This window comes from Habropoda laboriosa, unplaced genomic scaffold, assembly GCF_001263275.1.
Source record: "Habropoda laboriosa isolate 0110345459 unplaced genomic scaffold, ASM126327v1 scaffold78, whole genome shotgun sequence".
NCBI classification, from domain to species: domain Eukaryota; kingdom Metazoa; phylum Arthropoda; class Insecta; order Hymenoptera; family Apidae; genus Habropoda; species Habropoda laboriosa.
The window spans coordinates 560,778-581,829 of record NW_017100180.1 but is presented as its reverse complement, the minus strand read 5'-3'; the positions used below and the strand labels follow the sequence as shown (position 1 = coordinate 581,829).

Sequence of the window (21,052 nt, the reverse complement as noted above, 5' to 3'; positions counted from 1 at the left end):
GTTTCGCGTTTCATGCTTTCGATACGGATTCATCTCGAAACGAAGGCACCGTTTGCAATTTGAACAGTTTCAGCAATTGTGAAAGGATAAACACGAGAGTTTCGAAAGTTTTCAATAAATTTCAAGGGAAAATAATATTTTCTAGATGAAAAAAAATGTTGAACAATTGTAAAACAATATATTCGCATTGATGAGAATAAGAAAAACGAGATTTTAGAAAATTTCGAGTAAATGAACGATAAAGTTTGAAGTGAAAATAATATTCTCCAAATAAAAAAATTAAAATATTAAGAATATAATAACATAATATTCTCCAATGAAAAAAATTAAAATATTACAAAGACAATAAAATAATATTCACCAATGAAAAAATTAAAATATTTGTTTTGAGTAAATGAACGATAAAATTTGAGGCGAAAATAATATTCTCCAGTTTAAAAAATGCAGAAATAAATGCACACTTGCAGACAAATAATTTTTTGACATATTGACATTTTTGAAATTTATCAAAAATTTATCATTTATTCCAACGAGTACGAAAACCTCAATGTTTGTCACGAACATTTCTGACACTCGTATACAGAATTATAAAATGGAAAACCAGTGTAAAATAACGGTAAATAAGAATGCGGGAAATGTGGCGAAGATAACTATGAATTAAGTATGAAATAGTTATCGTTATGCATGTAACATCACGTGTGGTAACCAACTATCTTATTTGCGTTTCTTCCTATGCAAAGATGAGATCGATGAACAACACGAAGGAAAACTGAATGACACATGAGTCGAGCTACACAAATTTACATGCTGTTACTGAATATATGTATATATCTTATGTCGTTACATAAGTAGCCGGTCACGAATTGTAATTATCAGCCGGCTTACGCGGACTTTCTCTGTACAGTTTTTATCAGAATGAACACGGCTTTAGTCTCATTCTCAGCTAATAAATTTGAGACGCATTATGTATTTTGTTTCCAAACGTGGAACACGATTCCCGATCCGGCTTACGTAATTATTCAAAAGAAATTTAATTCTTACGTAAAAATGTTTAAACGAAACGCTATACGGCTAGGAATTTTACAGAACTGATCAATATTTCGAGATTACAAAATTATACGGTTTGAAACTTTTTCAATTAAAAATTTGATTCTAAACATTCAACGATGTATGATCTATGTTGTAGTAAATATCTAAGTTGTACTTCGAACAATTTCATAAATTGCAAATGTTTCAAATATTATTCGGATAATTAGATTATTTTTATTTAAACAATTCTATATAAATCAGGTGTTATGTATGAATTAGATTAACTTTCTATAAAAGGTTAATTTTCTATTAATTATTACACTTCATACTTTTTCATGTACTCAATTGTCAGTATTGTACATTTTGGTTTCATATTAATAGTAACAGGTTCAACTCTTTAATAAAACAACTCACCTTAATGTTTCCTACATTCTATAATCCAAGAAAAATTTAAACACCTATAAATGCAAATTACTGAGAACCCTCGTTTAATTACCTTATTTTTGAAAAAACTTTAAATACTTGCTAAAAATGTAAACGTTCTAAACCTGAATAGCTATTAACAATTATACTACATATCTATAACCCCTTCCAACTGAATAAAACTATTATTATTATAGCTTCCATAAAACTGTGCAACGTTTGTAAACGAAAAAAAGGAATAAAGCAGAAATATTACAATTAATGTTTCAATCAAATTGAAAATTAGGTGAAACACCTTATAGAGCCTATTACGATGCACTTATTGATATAGTGTTATGAACGGATGTGTTACTCGCGGTATTCAGGTTAATTATAGCTTCCAATAAAGGAACGCAGTTAAATAATATTACGACTTACTTTTCCGGGAGTAGGTGAGGCCGATGTTGAATTTAACCCCTGCTGTAAGTGATACATCTTCGGGGTAAGCGCAGATGGAGGTGCACCGAGGCTACCCGGGGCGACAGCCACGCTCGTCATGGTCATTTCCTACGACGGATGCAGTCCTCGGCTTCTTCGAAGCACCTGTCTGCGGCCTTCTGCGATCTTCGTAATTGTTCATTCTCGTACCGTGACCGCTGGAACATAAATACGCGCAATTTAAATAAACTTCGCTTTATTCTGCGGGAGCGACGCGGACGAAAATGACGAAAGAAGAAATTGGGAAATGTAAGAATCGTAAAGAAGAAATCGGGAAATGTGAAAATTACAAAAGAAGAAATCGAGAAATATAAAAAATCGTAAAGAAGAAATCGGAGATTACGAAAATCATGAGAGAAGAAATCGAGAAATATAAAAATGATAAAAGAAGAAATCGGAGATTACGAAAATCATGAGAGAAGAAATCGGGAAATGTAAAAATCATGAGAGAAGAAATCGGGAAATGTAAAAATCATGAGAGAAGAAATCGGGAAATATAAAAATCGTAAAGAAGAAATTGAGAAATATAAAAATTACGAAAGAAGAAATCGAGAAATACAAAAATCATAAAAGAAGAAATTTGGAAGTGTAGATTTAAGGAAGGAGGGCTTCAAATATATCGTTCTTTTGTATAAGTATTCATGTTTCAGAAACATGTGATTTCTGAAATTATGCAATTACGTAAATTGATCCTCTCTAGAAATGCGAACGAGACAATAATCAAGTCAAAGATGCCTTAGTACTTTGCATGACAAAATGAATCCTTCTCACAAACTAATACTACAAACCATAAACTCTGGTATTAAATGAAAAATTAATACAAACATTTATATCTTCTTTCGCCAAAAACCCTGTACACCGTCCAAAGTTCAAGTTTAAACTAAAAATTCCAAAGTTCCACTCGTCAAACAGCTACAGGTTGAAATTCCAATTTAAGGTGTTGTACAAACTCGAGTATATTTCTTTTTTACGCAGATTTCTCCAAGAGAATCGACAGAAATGATAGACAACAACGCCGCGCCGGGGAATGAACCGCGAAGCTGAAAAGACATCTCTTTTTGCGCGCGTTACCACGGATATAAAGTCACACCGAAATGGCGATTTGTTGAGTAATCATTTCGATCGCATTACGACATTCCACAATGGTACCGTGTAATTTCACTCTCGCCAGGAGATCGCAATTGCACAATTTTCGTCGCGCCAGACGAGACATTCGGGCGGACCTAGAAAGCGTCTAGGAAATGCTAATTTACAGGAGTTTCTGGTCTTGCTGTTACGTGCACGAGGCCTCAATAAATATATTTGCCGATGCGATGATCGCGTACAACGATCGCTGACTTGTTTCGCCGCCGTGCTTTATACAGTGTATATACACCAACGTTCGCCGAGCACTAGAATGAGTTTCCAACACGTTTCATTCGTGCTGATTAAAACGCGTGAATAAGCTAAATCTCGTGGCACGGAATTGACGGGAAATTGAATTAAATAATTTATTCCGCGAATGTGTGGACCAAACGGGACGAATAGATTGAGCTGTCGAGAATTTATAACGAAATTGAATTAAATAATTGTGTTATCTGGTAAATAAGTTAATCTTTATGGATTGAATCATCGTGTTCCAGATTGATAGAGAAATCAATGAAGAAATTGTAATTATGTAGCTATGTGATCGAGTAATTTTATTTCTTCGGTGATACTTTTGCACCGTCAATTTTTTATTACGGTTCATTGCGTAAAACAATTAACAGATTGAAGGTTTAACATTTTGGATACTATGCTGATCATTTTTAAAACTTTTTCCATCGATTAGATTTCTTAAATCTTGAACTTAAAGCTAAAAATGAGGTAATAGAAAATTTATAAAATTCCACAATTTATTTCATTTCTTTAACGCTTCAGTTTGCTTAATTTAATATTCGTAATTGCAAATTAACAATAACATGGAGATTGAAGGTGCTCAATTTTACTCTAACACTTCAAAACTTGAAAAAATTTTAAATTCGATAAAAATATTATTCTATTAATTTATTTAAAATTGTTTTCATTCCGTATACATAATATATTTAAGCAAACTTTGAAAGTATTTCATTGTTTTATATATTACGCACAAGTAAGATAAATTATAAATTTTTCAAGACTAAAGATCAGAAATTCTCGTTCGGTCAGAATTATGAACGTTTTAAAACTACATTTCGAATTCCTAGCACAATAGATCCGGAAGGGAGGAAAAGAATTTGAATTGTGAAGAATATGGGTTGACACACCTCTCGTAAAGTCAACGGTGTAACTATACTCTCAATACTGTTAACTCGTACTGGTGAGATTCATTACGATGCACCAGCATGCCGCTGACTGATTTTTATTTAAGAATCATCGTGACACGCGTTCCAATCTGTTGATCTCATTGCTGATCGCTATTCGCATGAATTTACCATACTGACCCCCATATCACATGCGGAATTTGCATTTTTTAAAACACGAATATGTTATTTTAAGAATTGTGCTTCACCTTGGAAAATAACGACCGCGATATACATACGAGGTTAACATTTTTCAAAATATTTTCTCTCTTACTTTTCATTATGTTTATCTTTCGAAAATTATCGTCACGGATGAAAAGTTAACGTTCGATTATCCTCGGTAAAATGTTCAATCTTGATAAATTAAACTAAAAGTAGCGTTTATTAATTCATACTTTAATTCAGTGCTAAATTAATTTTAATTATTAAGACGTGCAATACGTGTCAAATTTTTCAGAAAAAGATGAAGATTGTTTTTTAAATTGAAACATTTTATTCTTTAAAATAGGCACAACCCAAAATGTTCCTCTCTCGAAGAAGAATTTTTCAGCATTCGATTAATCACTTGAACGATCAATTTGCGAATGACTGGAAATCCATTTCACGTTACACGAGCTAATATCAAGTTATATCATACCTTCAACTTAATGTGTTAAAAATTCTTTACTTTATTACAGATTGCAAGTGAAAAATCGTATTTTCTGCAAATAAATTCACCGAGAAAAAAAAAAGGATCTGTTGCATGCAAAAATTCTCTATTTACGACGGAGTCTTGCGTCTTCCAAGTATGATTTATAGGTAGAAGTGAAACGCAACAAGACAGAATTATTTTCTGCGCAAGCCGGTATACGCAGCGAAAACAAAAGACAGAAATCTCGGCGAGGTTTTATTTTCGCGGGTATCCATTAAACCAAAGAGAACATGATCTCGTTGGGTGGTTAAATGACCCGATAACGGTTTTCTAGAGAAACGGTTATCGACATGCAGAGACGGAGAAAACGGGAAGATAGATGTAAAAAGATGGTACGAGTGTGCAGCGAAAAAGTGAAAAGGACGCGGATGGAAGAACACGAAATCAAGACAAACGTATTTTGTCTAATTTTTCCAATTCTGTTCCGTAGTACAGTTATAACGTCATGAAGTCTCGATTAAAAAAAAAGAAGCAAAGATTGGTAAAATTTCATTTCTCAAAAAAATCAACTTGCGAGCCTCCTTCTTTCACTCTCAGGTTATCCGGTCGTAATGGATAATTTGAAAGTCAAAGTAAAAATACTAGAAACGTCGAATTAGAATAAAATGTGGAAATTACAATTATCTATGCAAATGAGCGTTTAATTGTATAACAAGTGTATACAACTTTTCGTGAATATCAAATTAATTTCATAGCTAACTTTCGTTTCCGGATACAGTATAACGAGAAAATAATACAAATTAGAAAAATATAAATTAACTCCTTCTTTCATACTGTAGCTAAAAAGTAGATAAAAGTATACACGTTTAACATTGTGTTTGTGAATGTTTTTCTAAGTTAATTCTCTACCTTAAGAAGAGAAATTTTTACCCGTTAAAGGGTTTACTTTTCTTCGTTCCTATTTATGATACAACTTTCACTATTGGTGAAAATACTTTCGGTATCGGTATCAGTGTCTTATTAGCACTCTCGATGAATTTAAACGTCATTTTCTGTCATAATTTGGTTAAACTAGTTTCCTGAATTTCATGTGTTTCGCGTTGGTTAGTCGTTTTTAACGAGACATTTCCAAGAATTTCCCACAAAAATACCATCTTCCACGATAGAAACGGTGCAAACCGCAATTGGCGAAAAATAATCTCAGTCTTAATGGCTAATTTTACCGCATTTGCATGCCAGAAAAAGCCTGCGGGGGAAGCTTAGCTGCACACACGTATCGATTTCGCAAGAACCGGAGAAATCGGCGCCTGTTTTACGGCTCACCTAGCCGAAACAGTTGAAGATGTTAAAACAATCAACGAAGATAACCGTCGTGATTCAGAAACTATGCGATTCTCTCTTTTTCCGTCGAAAGAGAGAAAAAAAAAAAAACGAAACCAGAGGAGAAAGAGAAGGAAAAAGTATGAAAAGAAGCGTGAAGAGAGCAGAGCGTAAACGTCGATATTTATCTCCGTTTTTTCCACGCATCCTCTTAATCGTATTTTTATCGCTCTCATTCATTCTAATGGCAGCGTGAAAAATATGTATGCCTAACGAGTTCTTTTGTTAACTTCTCTATCGAAGTCGATGAATCTGTCTGGGAAAACAGTTGTTAATCGTACAAGCGTATCCTCCGGAGAATTTTCCCCCGATGATCACATTATCCTCGGCTTCCTACAACCCCCATTGAACACTGAGAATTACGAGTACTCTCGTTCCTCTGAACGAGAGTTGCTAATTATTTTAAACGAGCTGTTACTTGCTCTGTTAATTGTTTTCCACTTTTATAGCGTTACATTAAATTACAGTCGAATGCTAATTTTCTTTCGTTAACGATGAGTCGGTTTTTCTTTCAATTTATACTATACCTAAATATAAATAAAAGAAACAGACGAGAATTTTCTTCAGTAAAAAAGATTAGATATTTTTATTTTTATGTATTATAGAACCCTTCTTCAAAATTTGTTGATTGAAATAGATTCATCAATTTTAATGATTTAATTAATAATAGTGTTATTGATTATAAAAAATTGTCTAATTTAAGATGTAAAGTTTTCACAATTAACAAATCTTCAAAAGTATAAGATTGAAAAAATTTTTCATATTTATCAAAGCTTTATATATATTCACAGTGGATTTGAAAAAGAAAAGTTTCCCTCTTCGCATGCCTCTCTCAAATAAAACATGTACAGGTGAATACAGATTAATACGTTATTTAACAATAATTATACGTTAAGTCACATATTAATTCACCATATGTATTCCATGTACGTTTAATACACAGTATCATTCAGAAATTCTAATGCTCCTGCGTATTATGAATTATGATACCACGAGGAAGTGCACTGAATAAATTTTGCGTACACACATTAATTCGCACGTATGCAAAGATATCTTTATCTAAATTAGCATATTCGCAATTAGAAACTCGTAAATTAACGTTCAGCTAAACATTTCATGTGAAATTGAAAAAGAAATTGATCTTACACCTTTCAGAAGTATCACGTGTCATGATCTTTGTTTCTAAAGCTTTATCGTGAAACAAACACTTTCGAATTTCGCGCGCGTTTTTTCTCTCTCAATATTAACAACCACCAATTAATGAACGATTAATATCCAACAATAAAGTTAACATTTATTTTCTAATAAGTTCATCATGCGAACGATCTATTGTTTCATCAAGTAAGATAAAATTTCACGTACAGAATGCAAAGCGATAGGCATTGAGAGTCTTTTAAATAAAATCAGGGTACTTCGTGATAGGTACTTTCACATGCTCGACGATTATCGTCGTTTTAAACACTCTACGATCAAATTTGCATGCTTGCGTAAAAAATGTGTTTCTAGCACGTCTTGCTCTACTGTGTTTCTTAAAACTCACTATACCTTGTACACTGACGTTCCAAACGTTTCCTAGCACATTAAGAAATATTTTATTATAAATAAAACATACGTTACACAAAAAATTTACAACAATTACGAATAAATTCCAAGAACAGTAATTTTTATTATCTGGTAAAAAAAAAAGAGTCTAAGAAATGTAAATAAATCATGCATTGCACCAACAGTATTAACAGTTACAAGTAAATTTCAAGAATAATAATTTTTCATTACTTTCTGATTAAAAAAGAATGAATTTCAATGTTATTCCAAAGGAACACAATGAAACGATATACTTGATTACACGTAACCAGCCAATCCTTGCATAATCAAATCTTGGAAGGAAATATAATTTGAAGTAACTTTTTTTTCTTTTCGAAGAAAAAAGTTAATTTCGAAATGACCAATGATTATCTGCATGTTTTGAGCGCATAAATCAATGTATCATAGATACTCTCTGCGAAGAAATTAAAACGTCACCTTTAACGTGCATAAAGCTAACCGTAACAAGCTGATTTCGCTAAAAGAAGAAACGCAAGAACCACTGTACGCGCGGAGAAACCGTCCGGATAACCTTTCTTACTTCCACGATCGATCGAGGTGCTAACATAATTTCGTTTTTCTCTCGCTTTTACCGCGATACCGAAAGGCACGGCCAGGAAAGAAACAAACGAGTTTCTTCGTGAAACTCAAGCCGTTCTCGCGTCCAGTAGAAGACAGCTCGGAACAGTTACGCGAATCTGGTCTCTTTCCTTCTCTGCTCCTTATGCACGTAGAATCTACATACACACACACGCGAAGGATTTCAAAGTTAAACGATCAAATTACGCTAACGCATACGTGCACTATCAGTGGAACCAAAGAAGTTGCAAAAAAGCAAATAAGTACTAAAATTAAATATAAAATATTATTAAGAAAAATTGAACATTATTTAGTGAAATTAGATATGAAATATTATTAAGAAAAATTGAATACTACTAAGTAAAATTAAACATTATTAACTAGTAACAAAAAAAGAATTGAATATGAACACAGAATAGTTTGCTATCGACACATTATTGATTTCAAAACCGGAAGAACGAATGCACAAAGAAGAATTCCACAGTGCGTTCACTCAACTATATGCATACATAAAATAAGCAACGCGTGAAATACGTAGGATGATAAATTGAATGCAGCATTTTAAAATGAAAAATGGAGGAATATCTCGTTATCTCCTTGTTTTCTTAATGCAACATGATAATAAAAAAATGTTATCGACAAAATGCGTTATCTCCGTAATACATCAATTCACGTTTGTTATTTTTGTTAACAACTTTTTAGATAAAGCATTTCCCGATGTACACTTATATAACATTTTTTAATCGTTCAACGTTTGAAACACACACGTACACAAATTCTAACCCGTTTGCAGCGTTCTGTGTGTACTTAGGTGGACGGACTTTCCTCGCTTCATGAAAGTAGATTCTCTTTGGGCGTGAGTCGCGTGTGCGGTTCACAACTACAATTCTAGGGTGAATGGTATAAATTGTACTCGAAAGAGTCCAAGTCGATCGACACTTTGCACGCCTACCTTTCCCCGAAACTATTCCACGAATACACGTTGCACAGAGCCAGCGTACAACCGTACGAGACTAAGTGCTGTGATTTTATGCACGAATTGCTTCGAATGCTAATATCTAATTAAGCTGAATATTCGAGCTATTTTTCTTTTTTTTCTCCATTCCAACAATAACGGCCTTAAAATTTTGTTCTATAGTTACTTCAGTTTTGCATCTTTTTACCATGGTTATTCCCATTAATGTTGGGACACTCTTCAGGACAGTATGGCTTTTCTCAAATTGGACTAAACGACTTGAGCTTTTTTGAGAAGTTGGAAGAATGACGAAAAATTTTGAAATAATCGCAATTTGTGGGAGTTCACACCTCTTTTGTGTGAGTTCGTAGTGAAAATTTGAAACATACGTTTTTTGTAGACTTGGGTCAATTATGTACATGCTGAAAATTTCATCAAAGATGCAAGAATCTGAAAGAAAACCTGCGATTTTCAGAATTTTTAATAAGTTCATAACGAAATTTCAATGAAATTTTCAGTATGTACGTAATTGACATAAATCTACAAAACGTATGTTTCATAAAAAATTTGTAAAAAGTGACCTTCAAATAAATTGCAATTTTTTCCAAATTTTTTGTACACGTCGTCTAGTAAATTGATCCATCTAACTGCTCAAAAAAAGAAACTCGAGTCGGTTGGTCCAATTTGAAAAAAGTCATACTGTTCTAAAGACAGAGTAATTGTAAATGGTACAACAATAATTATTGTAATTAAAACAGGACTAATAGGAAATGCTGCAGGTTTCACGAGGGTATTCGTGCAACAAAAATATGTGGCACTCGTTGTTTCAGATTACATATCCCACGTAATGCTACGTTATATACTCTTACATTATTGCTGGCTTGCGTCTCTAATGTATATGCAGTACCGTAAGGCAAGATATTCTTTCAGTAACTGAATAGACCAGGGACATTGCCACGGACATTCTCTGCCGGATAAATGATGAATGCAATCCTTCAGAGGATTACAAAATAGACGAGCGACTGCATAAGCGCAACTTTAGATGCAACCTTTTTCATTACCGAAAAGGAGAATGAGATTAATTCATTTCTTCGGTACAAGTATCGTTCGTATTATTGAACAGTGGATTCCTAAACTGACCGTTCTTACAAATAAGCGTTGCAATTGTATTTTGTATTGTTCGTTTAATATTTACATAACACTGTCTATATTTATATAATATTTGAAGAAAATATATGTTAGAACAATACAGTGAGAAGAAAACGATGAAAAGATTCGTTGAACACTGTCTGAAGACAGATTACTGCGATAAATGCGTTCGCAATCACAAAATTGAGAAATCGGTTAACCTTATTACATTTAACGGAACGACAGAATGAAAACAATTGAACATTTTACGTATGAAAATCGTACTACATTCAGGCTGATTTATGTTTGGCTCGAATACATTTTTAGAAGAGTAAGAGTCAGTTGACCAACGTTGATTTACAAACTTTGCTGTAACTCCGTCAATTTTGAAGATACAGTAATGAAATTTAGAGGGAGTCACTCGGAAGCCAAAATGATTAACTCCACTTTTTGGACTTAACTTAATCTTCTAATCTTTGGAGTCAATCTTAGAGAAAATTCGTCCAATTTTAGTATCAAAGCTCACGCTTGGTGCTTAACTCTTCATAAATAAAAACAAACGAATAAATTTAACTCGATGGAGTGAATCACTTTGGTTTCTGAGTGGTTCAATTCTTGCAGATGAAGCTTACAATTGAATGAAATTTTCAAATCTCCAAATATGTAACAAGAAAATTAAAAAAAAAAAAGTGGATAACGTGACGATATAAACACAAGTGTTTCGATAATCAGAAAGAATTATTCACACGATATTCGATTCTGTTTCGAAAGGGACCAGTTGCACGAACAATCGACGCATCTGAATTGAAACGCGTTTCCATCTCGAACAAGCTGGCCGCCTCCCTACGCGCCTGTATTCTACGGTTCCTATTCAACAGGGAACACACGGGTTGTGTTAAATTATGTAAGCCCTCTGTGTACTTATTGACCCGCATACAGGAAGGCAAAATATCTTCGCACCCAAGCATATAATGTAACCTAACCTACTCCCATCTACAATGTAGGTAGACGGCTTTCATCGGTTCAAGAAAGTAGCCTCACTTCGGGCGTGCATCGCGGATATATACGCGCAAACATTCTTTACGCAAGTTCGATCTCTCCTTTCTTCCCTTTCCTCTCTCCCTTTCACAGCCACTTACGGCCTTTTTCCACGTCTTCTCTTTAAATACATTTGCATACCACCGATCGGTGGTGAGCCACGTTTCGATAATATATGGTCAATACGATCATATTTTCTTTTTTTTTTCTTCTTCTTCCTTTCATCCGCGTTATCCAGTGAAAACGTACGCGTTTGAAGATCGTATCGGTGAACAGAAATCTGAAGAAGTTTCGAACACCCAGTTTTTAGTGCTTCCTTACACTTTCAGGTGGACGCGTTATGACGATGTTATTTTTATGGTTTTAATGTATGTTTGTTACCGGAGTTTTTCACTTGAAAGTATGCCAATATTGCGAGTTATTCGAAAAAAATAAATATATATTGTTACTCATGGGTAAAAATGAAATTGTTTTTAATCTGTACTAGAAGAATTTTTATTTATTTTGTGGATCTTTTTTAAAACACGTTTCGAAAAATTGAGTTTTAGAAAGTTAACTGCAGTTAAAAAGATACTATTTATAGAAAACAAATATTTAAGGCCGATGAATCGGATGAATCAGTCATGTTATTTTCATAATATTTAAAAATATACGGTATTTCGAATTTTGCATAAATCACTATGCAAAACAATGTTGGAAATTATGAAGGAAAGAGGAAAATATACACATTGAGATTAAAATAAACCATCTTCAGAAAAATTTTCACTTCTTTTGCACTTATTTTCTCTGTAGATCAAATTTCTTGAAAATATAAACTTTCAAAGTCAAATCTTTTTCATGTTACACTATAAAATGTATAAATATAACTTATTATACGAAATAATATTATTCTTCCCTCTGTCTTACAAGAATTATCGCTATTTCGACGAAAAGAAAATCTGAATCAGCAAGAATAAAATTCCACTCCAACTATTAATCACTTAATACACATCCATTATACACAGTGGCCGGAAAAGCGGTATAAAGAAAGAAAAAAAAATTAATTCAACAACTTCTTATTATCCTTATATTCGCGTGCACATAAATATATCTACACTACCATATGATTTTGTTACAAACAAAATAATGAAAACTGCAGTTAAAAAGATACTATTTATAGAAAACAAATATTTAAGGCCGATGAATCGGATGAATCAGTCATGTTATTTTCATAATATTTAAAAATATACGGTATTTCGAATTTTGCATAAATCACTATGCAAAACAATGTTGGAAATTATGAAGGAAAGAGGAAAATATACACATTGAGATTAAAATAAACCATCTTCAGAAAAATTTTCACTTCTTTTGCACTTATTTTCTCTGTAGATCAAATTTCTTGAAAATATAAACTTTCAAAGTCAAATCTTTTTCATGTTACACTATAAAATGTATAAATATAACTTATTATACGAAATAATATTATTCTTCCCTCTGTCTTACAAGAATTATCGCTATTTCGACGAAAAGAAAATCTGAATCAGCAAGAATAAAATTCCACTCCAACTATTAATCACTTAATACACATCCATTATACACAGTGGCCGGAAAAGCGGTATAAAGAAAGAAAAAAAAATTCATTCAACTTCTTATTATCCTTATATTCACGTGCACATAAATATATCTACACTACCATATGATTTTGTTACAAACAAAATAATGAAAAGAAAAAAAAGAACGTCACGACCAGTTAGAAGGCTGTTATTAGTTATTACAAAAACCTGCGCGTTTAATTTTCCCGGTTTACGGAAGTTACGGTTCTCCTTTCCTCCGCGCAAATAATAAAAGGCTTTGTATTAACAAAAGATAAAACGAAAAAAGAAGAAAAAGATCTTAAACGCTTCGTGTGTCGTTGCCACGATAAAGTACGGCGTTTGTTGATAAATTGACGTTAATTTCTGCTTATACCCTCGCTGTTACAAGCTTTCGTTCGCGTTCAATGGAAATGGATTAATGAACTCTCGAAACCGGATTTCCTCCTTATATTCAAGATAACATCGGATTAAATCTCGATCGATCGATTTCCATTTCTCCTCCACGTCAACGCTCGTGACTCGCTCATTTCGATTCGTTCCAAGATCGAAATTGGCTGCCGGCATTTGTTATAAATTAATCTCGGGCAAACGTTACGATTACAAATTACCACGCGGTTTCTTGTAATGCGTCAATGTAACATACTGTTCATTACGGTGTGCATCAAGGAAGAAGATACTCATGACGGGAGAATTACTTCTCTATTATAAAATATCGTTTGATGATGACGTGTTTGCAAGTTATGAGTCTCGTTTGTAAATTTCTCCGTAGCGGTACCGCATCTATTTGCGCATTCAGCCCTCTCGCGGTTTTCCTTTTAATACATTTGCATGCACGTATTGAAAATGTTCATTTGCCTATGAAATTCAGCATTACTTATGGCGGACAAGAGAAACACGAAAATTATGGTAAATTGATTGTTTCAATGGTAATTGAAGAGGTTGCTGCTCCATTTTTTTACCAACTTCTAAATTGTTGTCTCGACTTGACGTTAAAAAGGGAACACTGATTGAAAAATGTACATTTTTATACAATAAGTAGTGGTTGTTGAGTTGATAAGTTTTTCAGATCTGGAGCTGTGTCTGATTTGCACCAAAGTGTACAAGAAACTATGCACGATAGAAAACAGAAAATGGTGCAAGCCGAAACTTGACAATAAATCACAATAAATACAGCAAACAATGTAAAATTTCTTTTACGTATGTTACAAGTCATAACTAAGAAACTGACAAAAATGGAGCTGCAACCCTCTCGCTGCAAGGTCCTCAATTGTGGTAACTATAATCTGGTTCGATTTTTATATTTTTATCGACTTTGTTAACGATAGTAAGTCATTTTAAATCTAATTCACGACACAATGTAATTGTGCAATGTGATTATCAATGAAATATATCCAAAACTGAAGGAAAATTATACTTAAGTAAATTATTAATATTTATATTTTCAGGATAACTTTCTGTTCAAAGTGACGAAGTACAGTATCAATTAAAGACAGAATTACAAAATTTATCTTACCAAAAATTAATCCTCCTTTCTTCGCTTTATTTCCAGAAAAATGATTTTTAGAAAAAATTTAAATTAACGTATGCCTTATTAATTAGAGGAAGAATTACAAGATTTATCTTACCAAAAATCAATACTCTCTTCTTTACCTTACTTTTAAAACAATTTCACGTTCTCCAGAAGAGCATTACTTTACTTCTACACAAAGATCTACGCAAAATTGATAATAAATCATTTTACTCATGCACACGTATATAGATGTATTTGAAGAGTTTACGGCAGTTAATAAAAGATTTCTCGTATTTATACATTTTCTGTGTACCTTGCGTAACACGACACGTTGCTAACTTCTTTTATGCATCGCGAAAATCTTACCTTCGTTACATAGTGTATTCTACCCATCGTGGAGAATTAAAACGGCAGAAACTATAAATAATGATTGCGTCAAAGTTACTTTCAAGCGTGCCCGAATTAAAGTGAAAGAAAGAACACACTTTACCTGACGCTGTTCCACCTTCATTCAAGCATTTATACATTGCAAACGTAAGGCACAACATAATGCAAAACGATACTTCACGGTATTCGTAAATATTTACAAATTGCCGCACGCAAGATATGTAAACGAAATCCACTTTAGTCAACTACATAGGGTACGTTACCATGTTCGTTAGATCTAACCGTTTACATTTACTATTCGCATAATTGCTAATTATAGTTGTAGTAATAACAATTACTTATAGACAGATGTTTTTGTAACGATTATTTTTCAGTTTTATATAGAAGAAAATTAATTGGGTATTGCCATGAAATGCATACATATGTATGTGCAAATTCATGGTTCGAAGAAAAAGTACAATTCATGTGGCAATTGCAATTCAGTTCCTTTTGTTGCAGGTACTTTGTTTTCAGACGAAAACGATGAAATCTACTTTTTGATCATTTACAAATTTGATGTTTCTTTGTTATTACATCGAATCACTTTTTTCCTCTGATGGAGCATAATTATATACACAGTCGCTTTACCATTTAAAAATTCAATAATTTTTATTTCAAGTTTTCAAACAAATTCGTTTCAAATTTTAAAACGAAAATTCTGAAACAGATAACAAAAAACTGAATTACTTTTCTCCTCCCATGAAGCATAATTACATACACAGTGGGGCATGTAAGTCGCTTTACCATTTAAAAATTCAACAATTTCTGTTTGAAATTTCCAAAGAAAATTTGTATCAAAAATTAAATCAAAAATTAAAAGATACGTAATATAAAAAAAGTTATTCAATTTTTAAATGATAAAACGACTTATAGGCCACTCTGTATGATATAGAAGTGTGTATCCACATTCCGGGATGTTCTAAGTACAATTCTGCTTTTATAATTTCTTTTTCTGAATCAACATAGTTGTACACATGTACGTGTACACGTACACGCGTAAATGACTTTTACAGCATGTGATAGTTATACAGTCATCGAACAAACTCAGTCATGCTCCGTTTACTTTGGGTCAACAAGGAGGCCACCTTATGTAGAACTGTTTCTTATGCGGCGTGCACACCGTTTGTTTCCATAAAACATCATCAGATAAATAATTTGATATGATGTATATCGTACGTCGTTTAACGGAAGAAAAAATTCAATTCAATCTCCTATTACTGAATATAATCTTTAACGTCTTCCTATCCTACTGAGAATACTTTTTGTATATATTCTAACATGTTAATCTCTGCTCTTAACGATCATCATTCAAATATTTACTTCTTATTTGACGCTTTTATTTCATAAATCTAAGGTAGGACGTGATGCATTGTGAAAGATCGAACAGTTTTTAGTAATTCTATTTTACTTTCCAAGCAGAAAATCTAAACCGGCTTTTAAATTTAAATAGATTAAAGAGTGGTTATTAAATAACGCAGAAATCTGCACAATGAAGCTGCAATCGTTTATCTAAATTTCAAGGGAAAGCAATTTTCCACGCCAAAAATCTAAACTCGTCTTTAAATTTAAATAAAGCCATAAATAACAAAAGTAAAGAGTAAAGAATATTATGCGACAAGAGTGGTCATTAGACACAAAAATTTGTACTACGAAGCTAGAATCGTTTACCCAAATTTCAAGGGGGGAAAAAATGGAAAAATCGTGGATGGAACGCGAACATAAAATCACACTAAAAAGGAAGTTATCCCTTATGTCAGTCACGTGTTCGATGTACTATTCATCGATGATATGTGGAGATCTTATACGAATGTCTAACAATCGGAAAGTGAAGACAATGGCCTCCGCTCGTGCACTGCTCTCTTCCGGAGATAGGGTTAACAGCCTCTACCACTAGATTATTCTCCTGTGATTATACACATGTACTCTATTCGATACATGGAAATTGCGGAAGATATATATTTGGTCAGTGGAACAAAATTACAATCCTTTAGTAACGCGACTCATGTTCAGCAATTCCAGCGCATTTATCCGCGTTTTTGTACACACGATACCTTTTGTTACGTATCCATTCACAAAAGAATTACGTTTACTGTTAGAGTTCAACAACTAAATCATTACCGGCTAAATGACAAAGTTATTAACCTAAATATCACCGCAATCTACTTCCGGGCTAAATTGAAATCTCGATAAAAAGTCTCGGAATTACTATCTACCCCTTTTTCTATTTTCACAAACTGTTGTCCAGCATTCAGATAATTGACCCTTTGAATTGCGAACAAATTTTTCAGTGACAAGTCAGTTTTAGATTATTTGATTTATTGAAAATTATAGCGTATCGGTAGAACGATGTTTAACCTTTAATTTTTAATCAAAAAATACTATTTTCTTTTAAAGAAATCAATAAAATTACGTAGTGAAGTTTGTATAGAGCGTCACTCGTTATTTCAGTGCAAGAGGTTAATCAAATATTACAAATAAAATATTTAAGTTACAAAATTTCCAATGTCCACACGTAAACGATCATCTTATCATCTCTAACCACCGTTCATAGACAATGGTAACCAGTCATGATCGAAAAGAATCAAGAATCGTGTACAACGGAAATTTCTTCCCATGGAAACGAACATTGACTCAGGAAACAATATTCCATTAATAATCGTAACAATCTACAGCGCACACACAATAGATAAGGCGGTATTCGCGTGTGATTGTCACATCTAAGCAGGCCTAGCCTGTCGCGAAAGGTAAGCAGGAGAATTTGTACGTATGGACAAAGAAAACGACAGAGAGAGAGAGAGAGAAAGAAACGGCGAGGAGAGAGAGACAGAGAGAGAGACAGGAAGAAAGTGGATGTTTCCTTTCTCGATAGCGAGAATTGAAACCGGTCGCCCATCGCGTTTCCAAGTTTTTGCTTCGAAGCATTCGCCGTGACCAACGGTTCATCGACAACCACGGGGCTAAACGGGTCATCTCTATTTGTCTTCATCTCGTAGCGTTAAATTCGTCGTCGATAAAATTGCGCGAGGAGAAACGGATTTACAAGGGTGAAATTTTACCGGTGGATCTTGATAGTCCTTTCGTAACTCAATAAATCCTTTCCGAGGTTTCTGAAGGCAGTAAAGTCGCAGAAGATCTGTTAGTGCACCACAAGAAGTGGAGAAATAAATTTTACCGGATAATTGGAAATAATTGTTTAGTCGTATAATTACTTTCCTTCTTTCTCCTTTTTCTTAAGTTGAACGAAGGCAGTAAAGTCGCAGGAGATCTGTTAGTGCACCACAAGAAGTGGAGAAATAAATTTTACCGGATAATTGGAAATAATTGTTTAGTGGTATAATTACTTTCCTTCTTTCTCCTTTTTCTTAAGTTGAACAAAACAAATGTGGAAGATAATTGAAAGAAATTTCTGGACGAATAGTGAAAACTTTGTTTCGTCTTATCGTTCTTCGTTAAATTTGGTGATTATTACTGTAGCGTAATTTCGATGGAAGAAATTACAGTTGAAGACTAGTAAACGCATTGTGCGCTGCATTCCGATTTGTAGTATCCGGACCAGTACTAATTACCTAAGTAGATAGACCAAAGAAACGCGTTGCAACTTCGTCTTACGGGACTTATTCGTCTGGCATTTTCGTGGAAATGAAGTGTCTATATTTGAACATGAAGAGTGCTCTTCACAGTTAACTTCATACAATTAACTGCTTAAACAGTTAATACGTTACAGTTGCATTTATTTGGAATTTCAGATTTCAGTGCACTTTACTTGTTAATTATTCGGTAAGACATATTTTTAGGTTAACTAAAAAGTTGAAATAGTGAATTAAAAATATATTTAATTACTTGGTAATTTTCAAAAATAAGTTATACTCCCAATTGAAAATTTCTGGTATTTTCATACTACTTTCCCTTGTATTTTACATCTAATTGAAAATTTCTTCGAAGATAAAAGTTGATTTTTCATTTTTCATTTTGCTCAATTCGAAAGACACTTTTTATAATTTATTCTCTGCTCCAATGAAGATCCTTTACAATTTTTACTTATGTCAATTGGCTTACATTTTTATGAACGTTAATTATGAATTTTTTCAACATGTTTCCATTAGATTAAAAATTTCGCTAAATTGTCACTTTTTACTTTTCGACTGCACAAGAATAGATTCTATTTTAATTTCTAAGGAGCACATCTTTTTATACGAATTTATCGTATTTGGTTGCACCATTTTAAGTTTGTCCAGTAAATTTTTGTCACTTGTTTCGCGATACAATTTTATTTGGCGTTCACCCCGCAAGAACAACTGATCGAAATTGAAATAGGTCTTCGAATATCCGGCTTACGGCCTCGGTTCCACCCAGTAAATGCAGCAGTAACTGGTCGAGACGGACCAAAACTGTTGCCTTTATATTCTTTTTCGTGAGTAGGTTAGCCACACGAAGAACACCGTGGCATTCGACTATTTACTTGCCTATTGACACACTTTGCAGGTGTGGCGTAATGTGGACTTCACGAACGCTCCAACTACTGCATCTATTTCACGGTGTTTGAAACTTCAATATGAAATCCACAGCTGCGCGTGGATGTTTCATTAGTCTCGAATATTTTCATGAGAAAAAGATATTTGTTTCTTTTAATTTACATATACAAAACTTTGTAACTTGATATGGAAAAAACGTAGTTTATATTTCACGATAGAAAGTGTTGCAATATTGTGCAGGTAAAAATTCAATCGAGATGCAAATAGATAAATTTAGTGATAAGAAAATATTCAATTTTTTATCTTGCAAGTAGAATTGTTCGTTCTGTTCGTTATCGTGAAGAATGAATAATAAAAAAAAAAAAACTGACATAATGCATAACAAAGGAATGTAAAATATTTTAAAGTAATTTGCATTATTTAAGGTGGAACACTCGTTAACTTTTCCATTATCAACAGTAGATAACATTTAATAATCGTATTATCTGACTAATTCAAGCATTTTTTGAATTTATTCAAAATTTTCAAATTTGTTTATTTAAATACATTTTAAACTACCTTTCTTTATAAAAAAATGTATCGACTTTAACTTTTTAGTTCATTTATTCGTAGATTATAATTTTGAAGATGTACTGCTTCAAAGAGAAAGTTATATATTTGCATTTTCAGCCAACTCTAAAGTCTTTGTTTGTCGAATAACATTACCCACCGATTAAATGGGCAAATACCATTCATTCGGGTTTCGTGATTGACTAACGGTCGCTCCTGAAAGTCTACGTCGAATTGGAACAAGATTTTAACGACGAAATGGGAACATGGTCAAAATGAAACCCAAAAAAAGGCGTCCTTCGAGGAAGAATGTCATTTTGAAACAGCTTAAGCAAAAGAAGAAGAAAATAATGAAATTATAAATAAACGTATCATTCTGAAAATAACGGGAAAATGTGTTTTTAAAATCAAACAAATTTTTCTACAATTCCAGACACATACTTAAAAAAACAAATTTTATGAAAAACTAAAACACTTTATAAAATTAATCTTTCGCATTAAACAAAGTAACGTTTAATTGTTTAAATAAATTTAGCAATGTGACGCTTATTACCATAACTTCGATGGAACTATAACACTGTAACAATTGAATTGTTCTTTTTTATTCAAAGGCGACAGGATGAATAATTCTCAGATACAGTGAAGCACAGGGACATTAAAACAAAAGTGGGAACAAGTCAACCTTCACAACTTTCAAAGAGTGAAGGTTCAGATTAGCAATATTAATACCAGATATAATATCCTCAACATTCCTCAACACACGTATCCAACATTTTCAACTCAACCTTACAGGTATATAAATTTACTTTCTTATATATACTCTGCCTCGTGCAGTTATCTTCTATCAAGTATAATAAAGAACGAAGCTCAATAGGTCAGAAGAAAATATAGAAGGATATAAATCCATTAGTCTACTTTACCTTGAAAGAAATTTCTGCAAAAACTACAATTTTACAATTAATAAGATCCTCAATTTTTTTTTCTTTAATTTTTATAATAT

General features: G+C 32.9%; 1 protein-coding gene across 1 annotated transcript in view; it reads right to left on the bottom strand.

Moving 5' to 3' along the window:
* The window catches only part of LOC108579015, a 52,206-nt gene that overhangs the window by 21,928 nt on the left and 9,226 nt on the right, over positions 1–21,052 (bottom strand). Inside the window, exon 2 of the mRNA XM_017942443.1 lies at positions 1,870–2,087. Within this exon, the coding sequence (XP_017797932.1) occupies positions 1,870–1,995 (126 nt within the window). The 5' untranslated portion in view covers positions 1,996–2,087. The remainder of the gene's footprint in view (positions 1–1,869; positions 2,088–21,052) is intronic.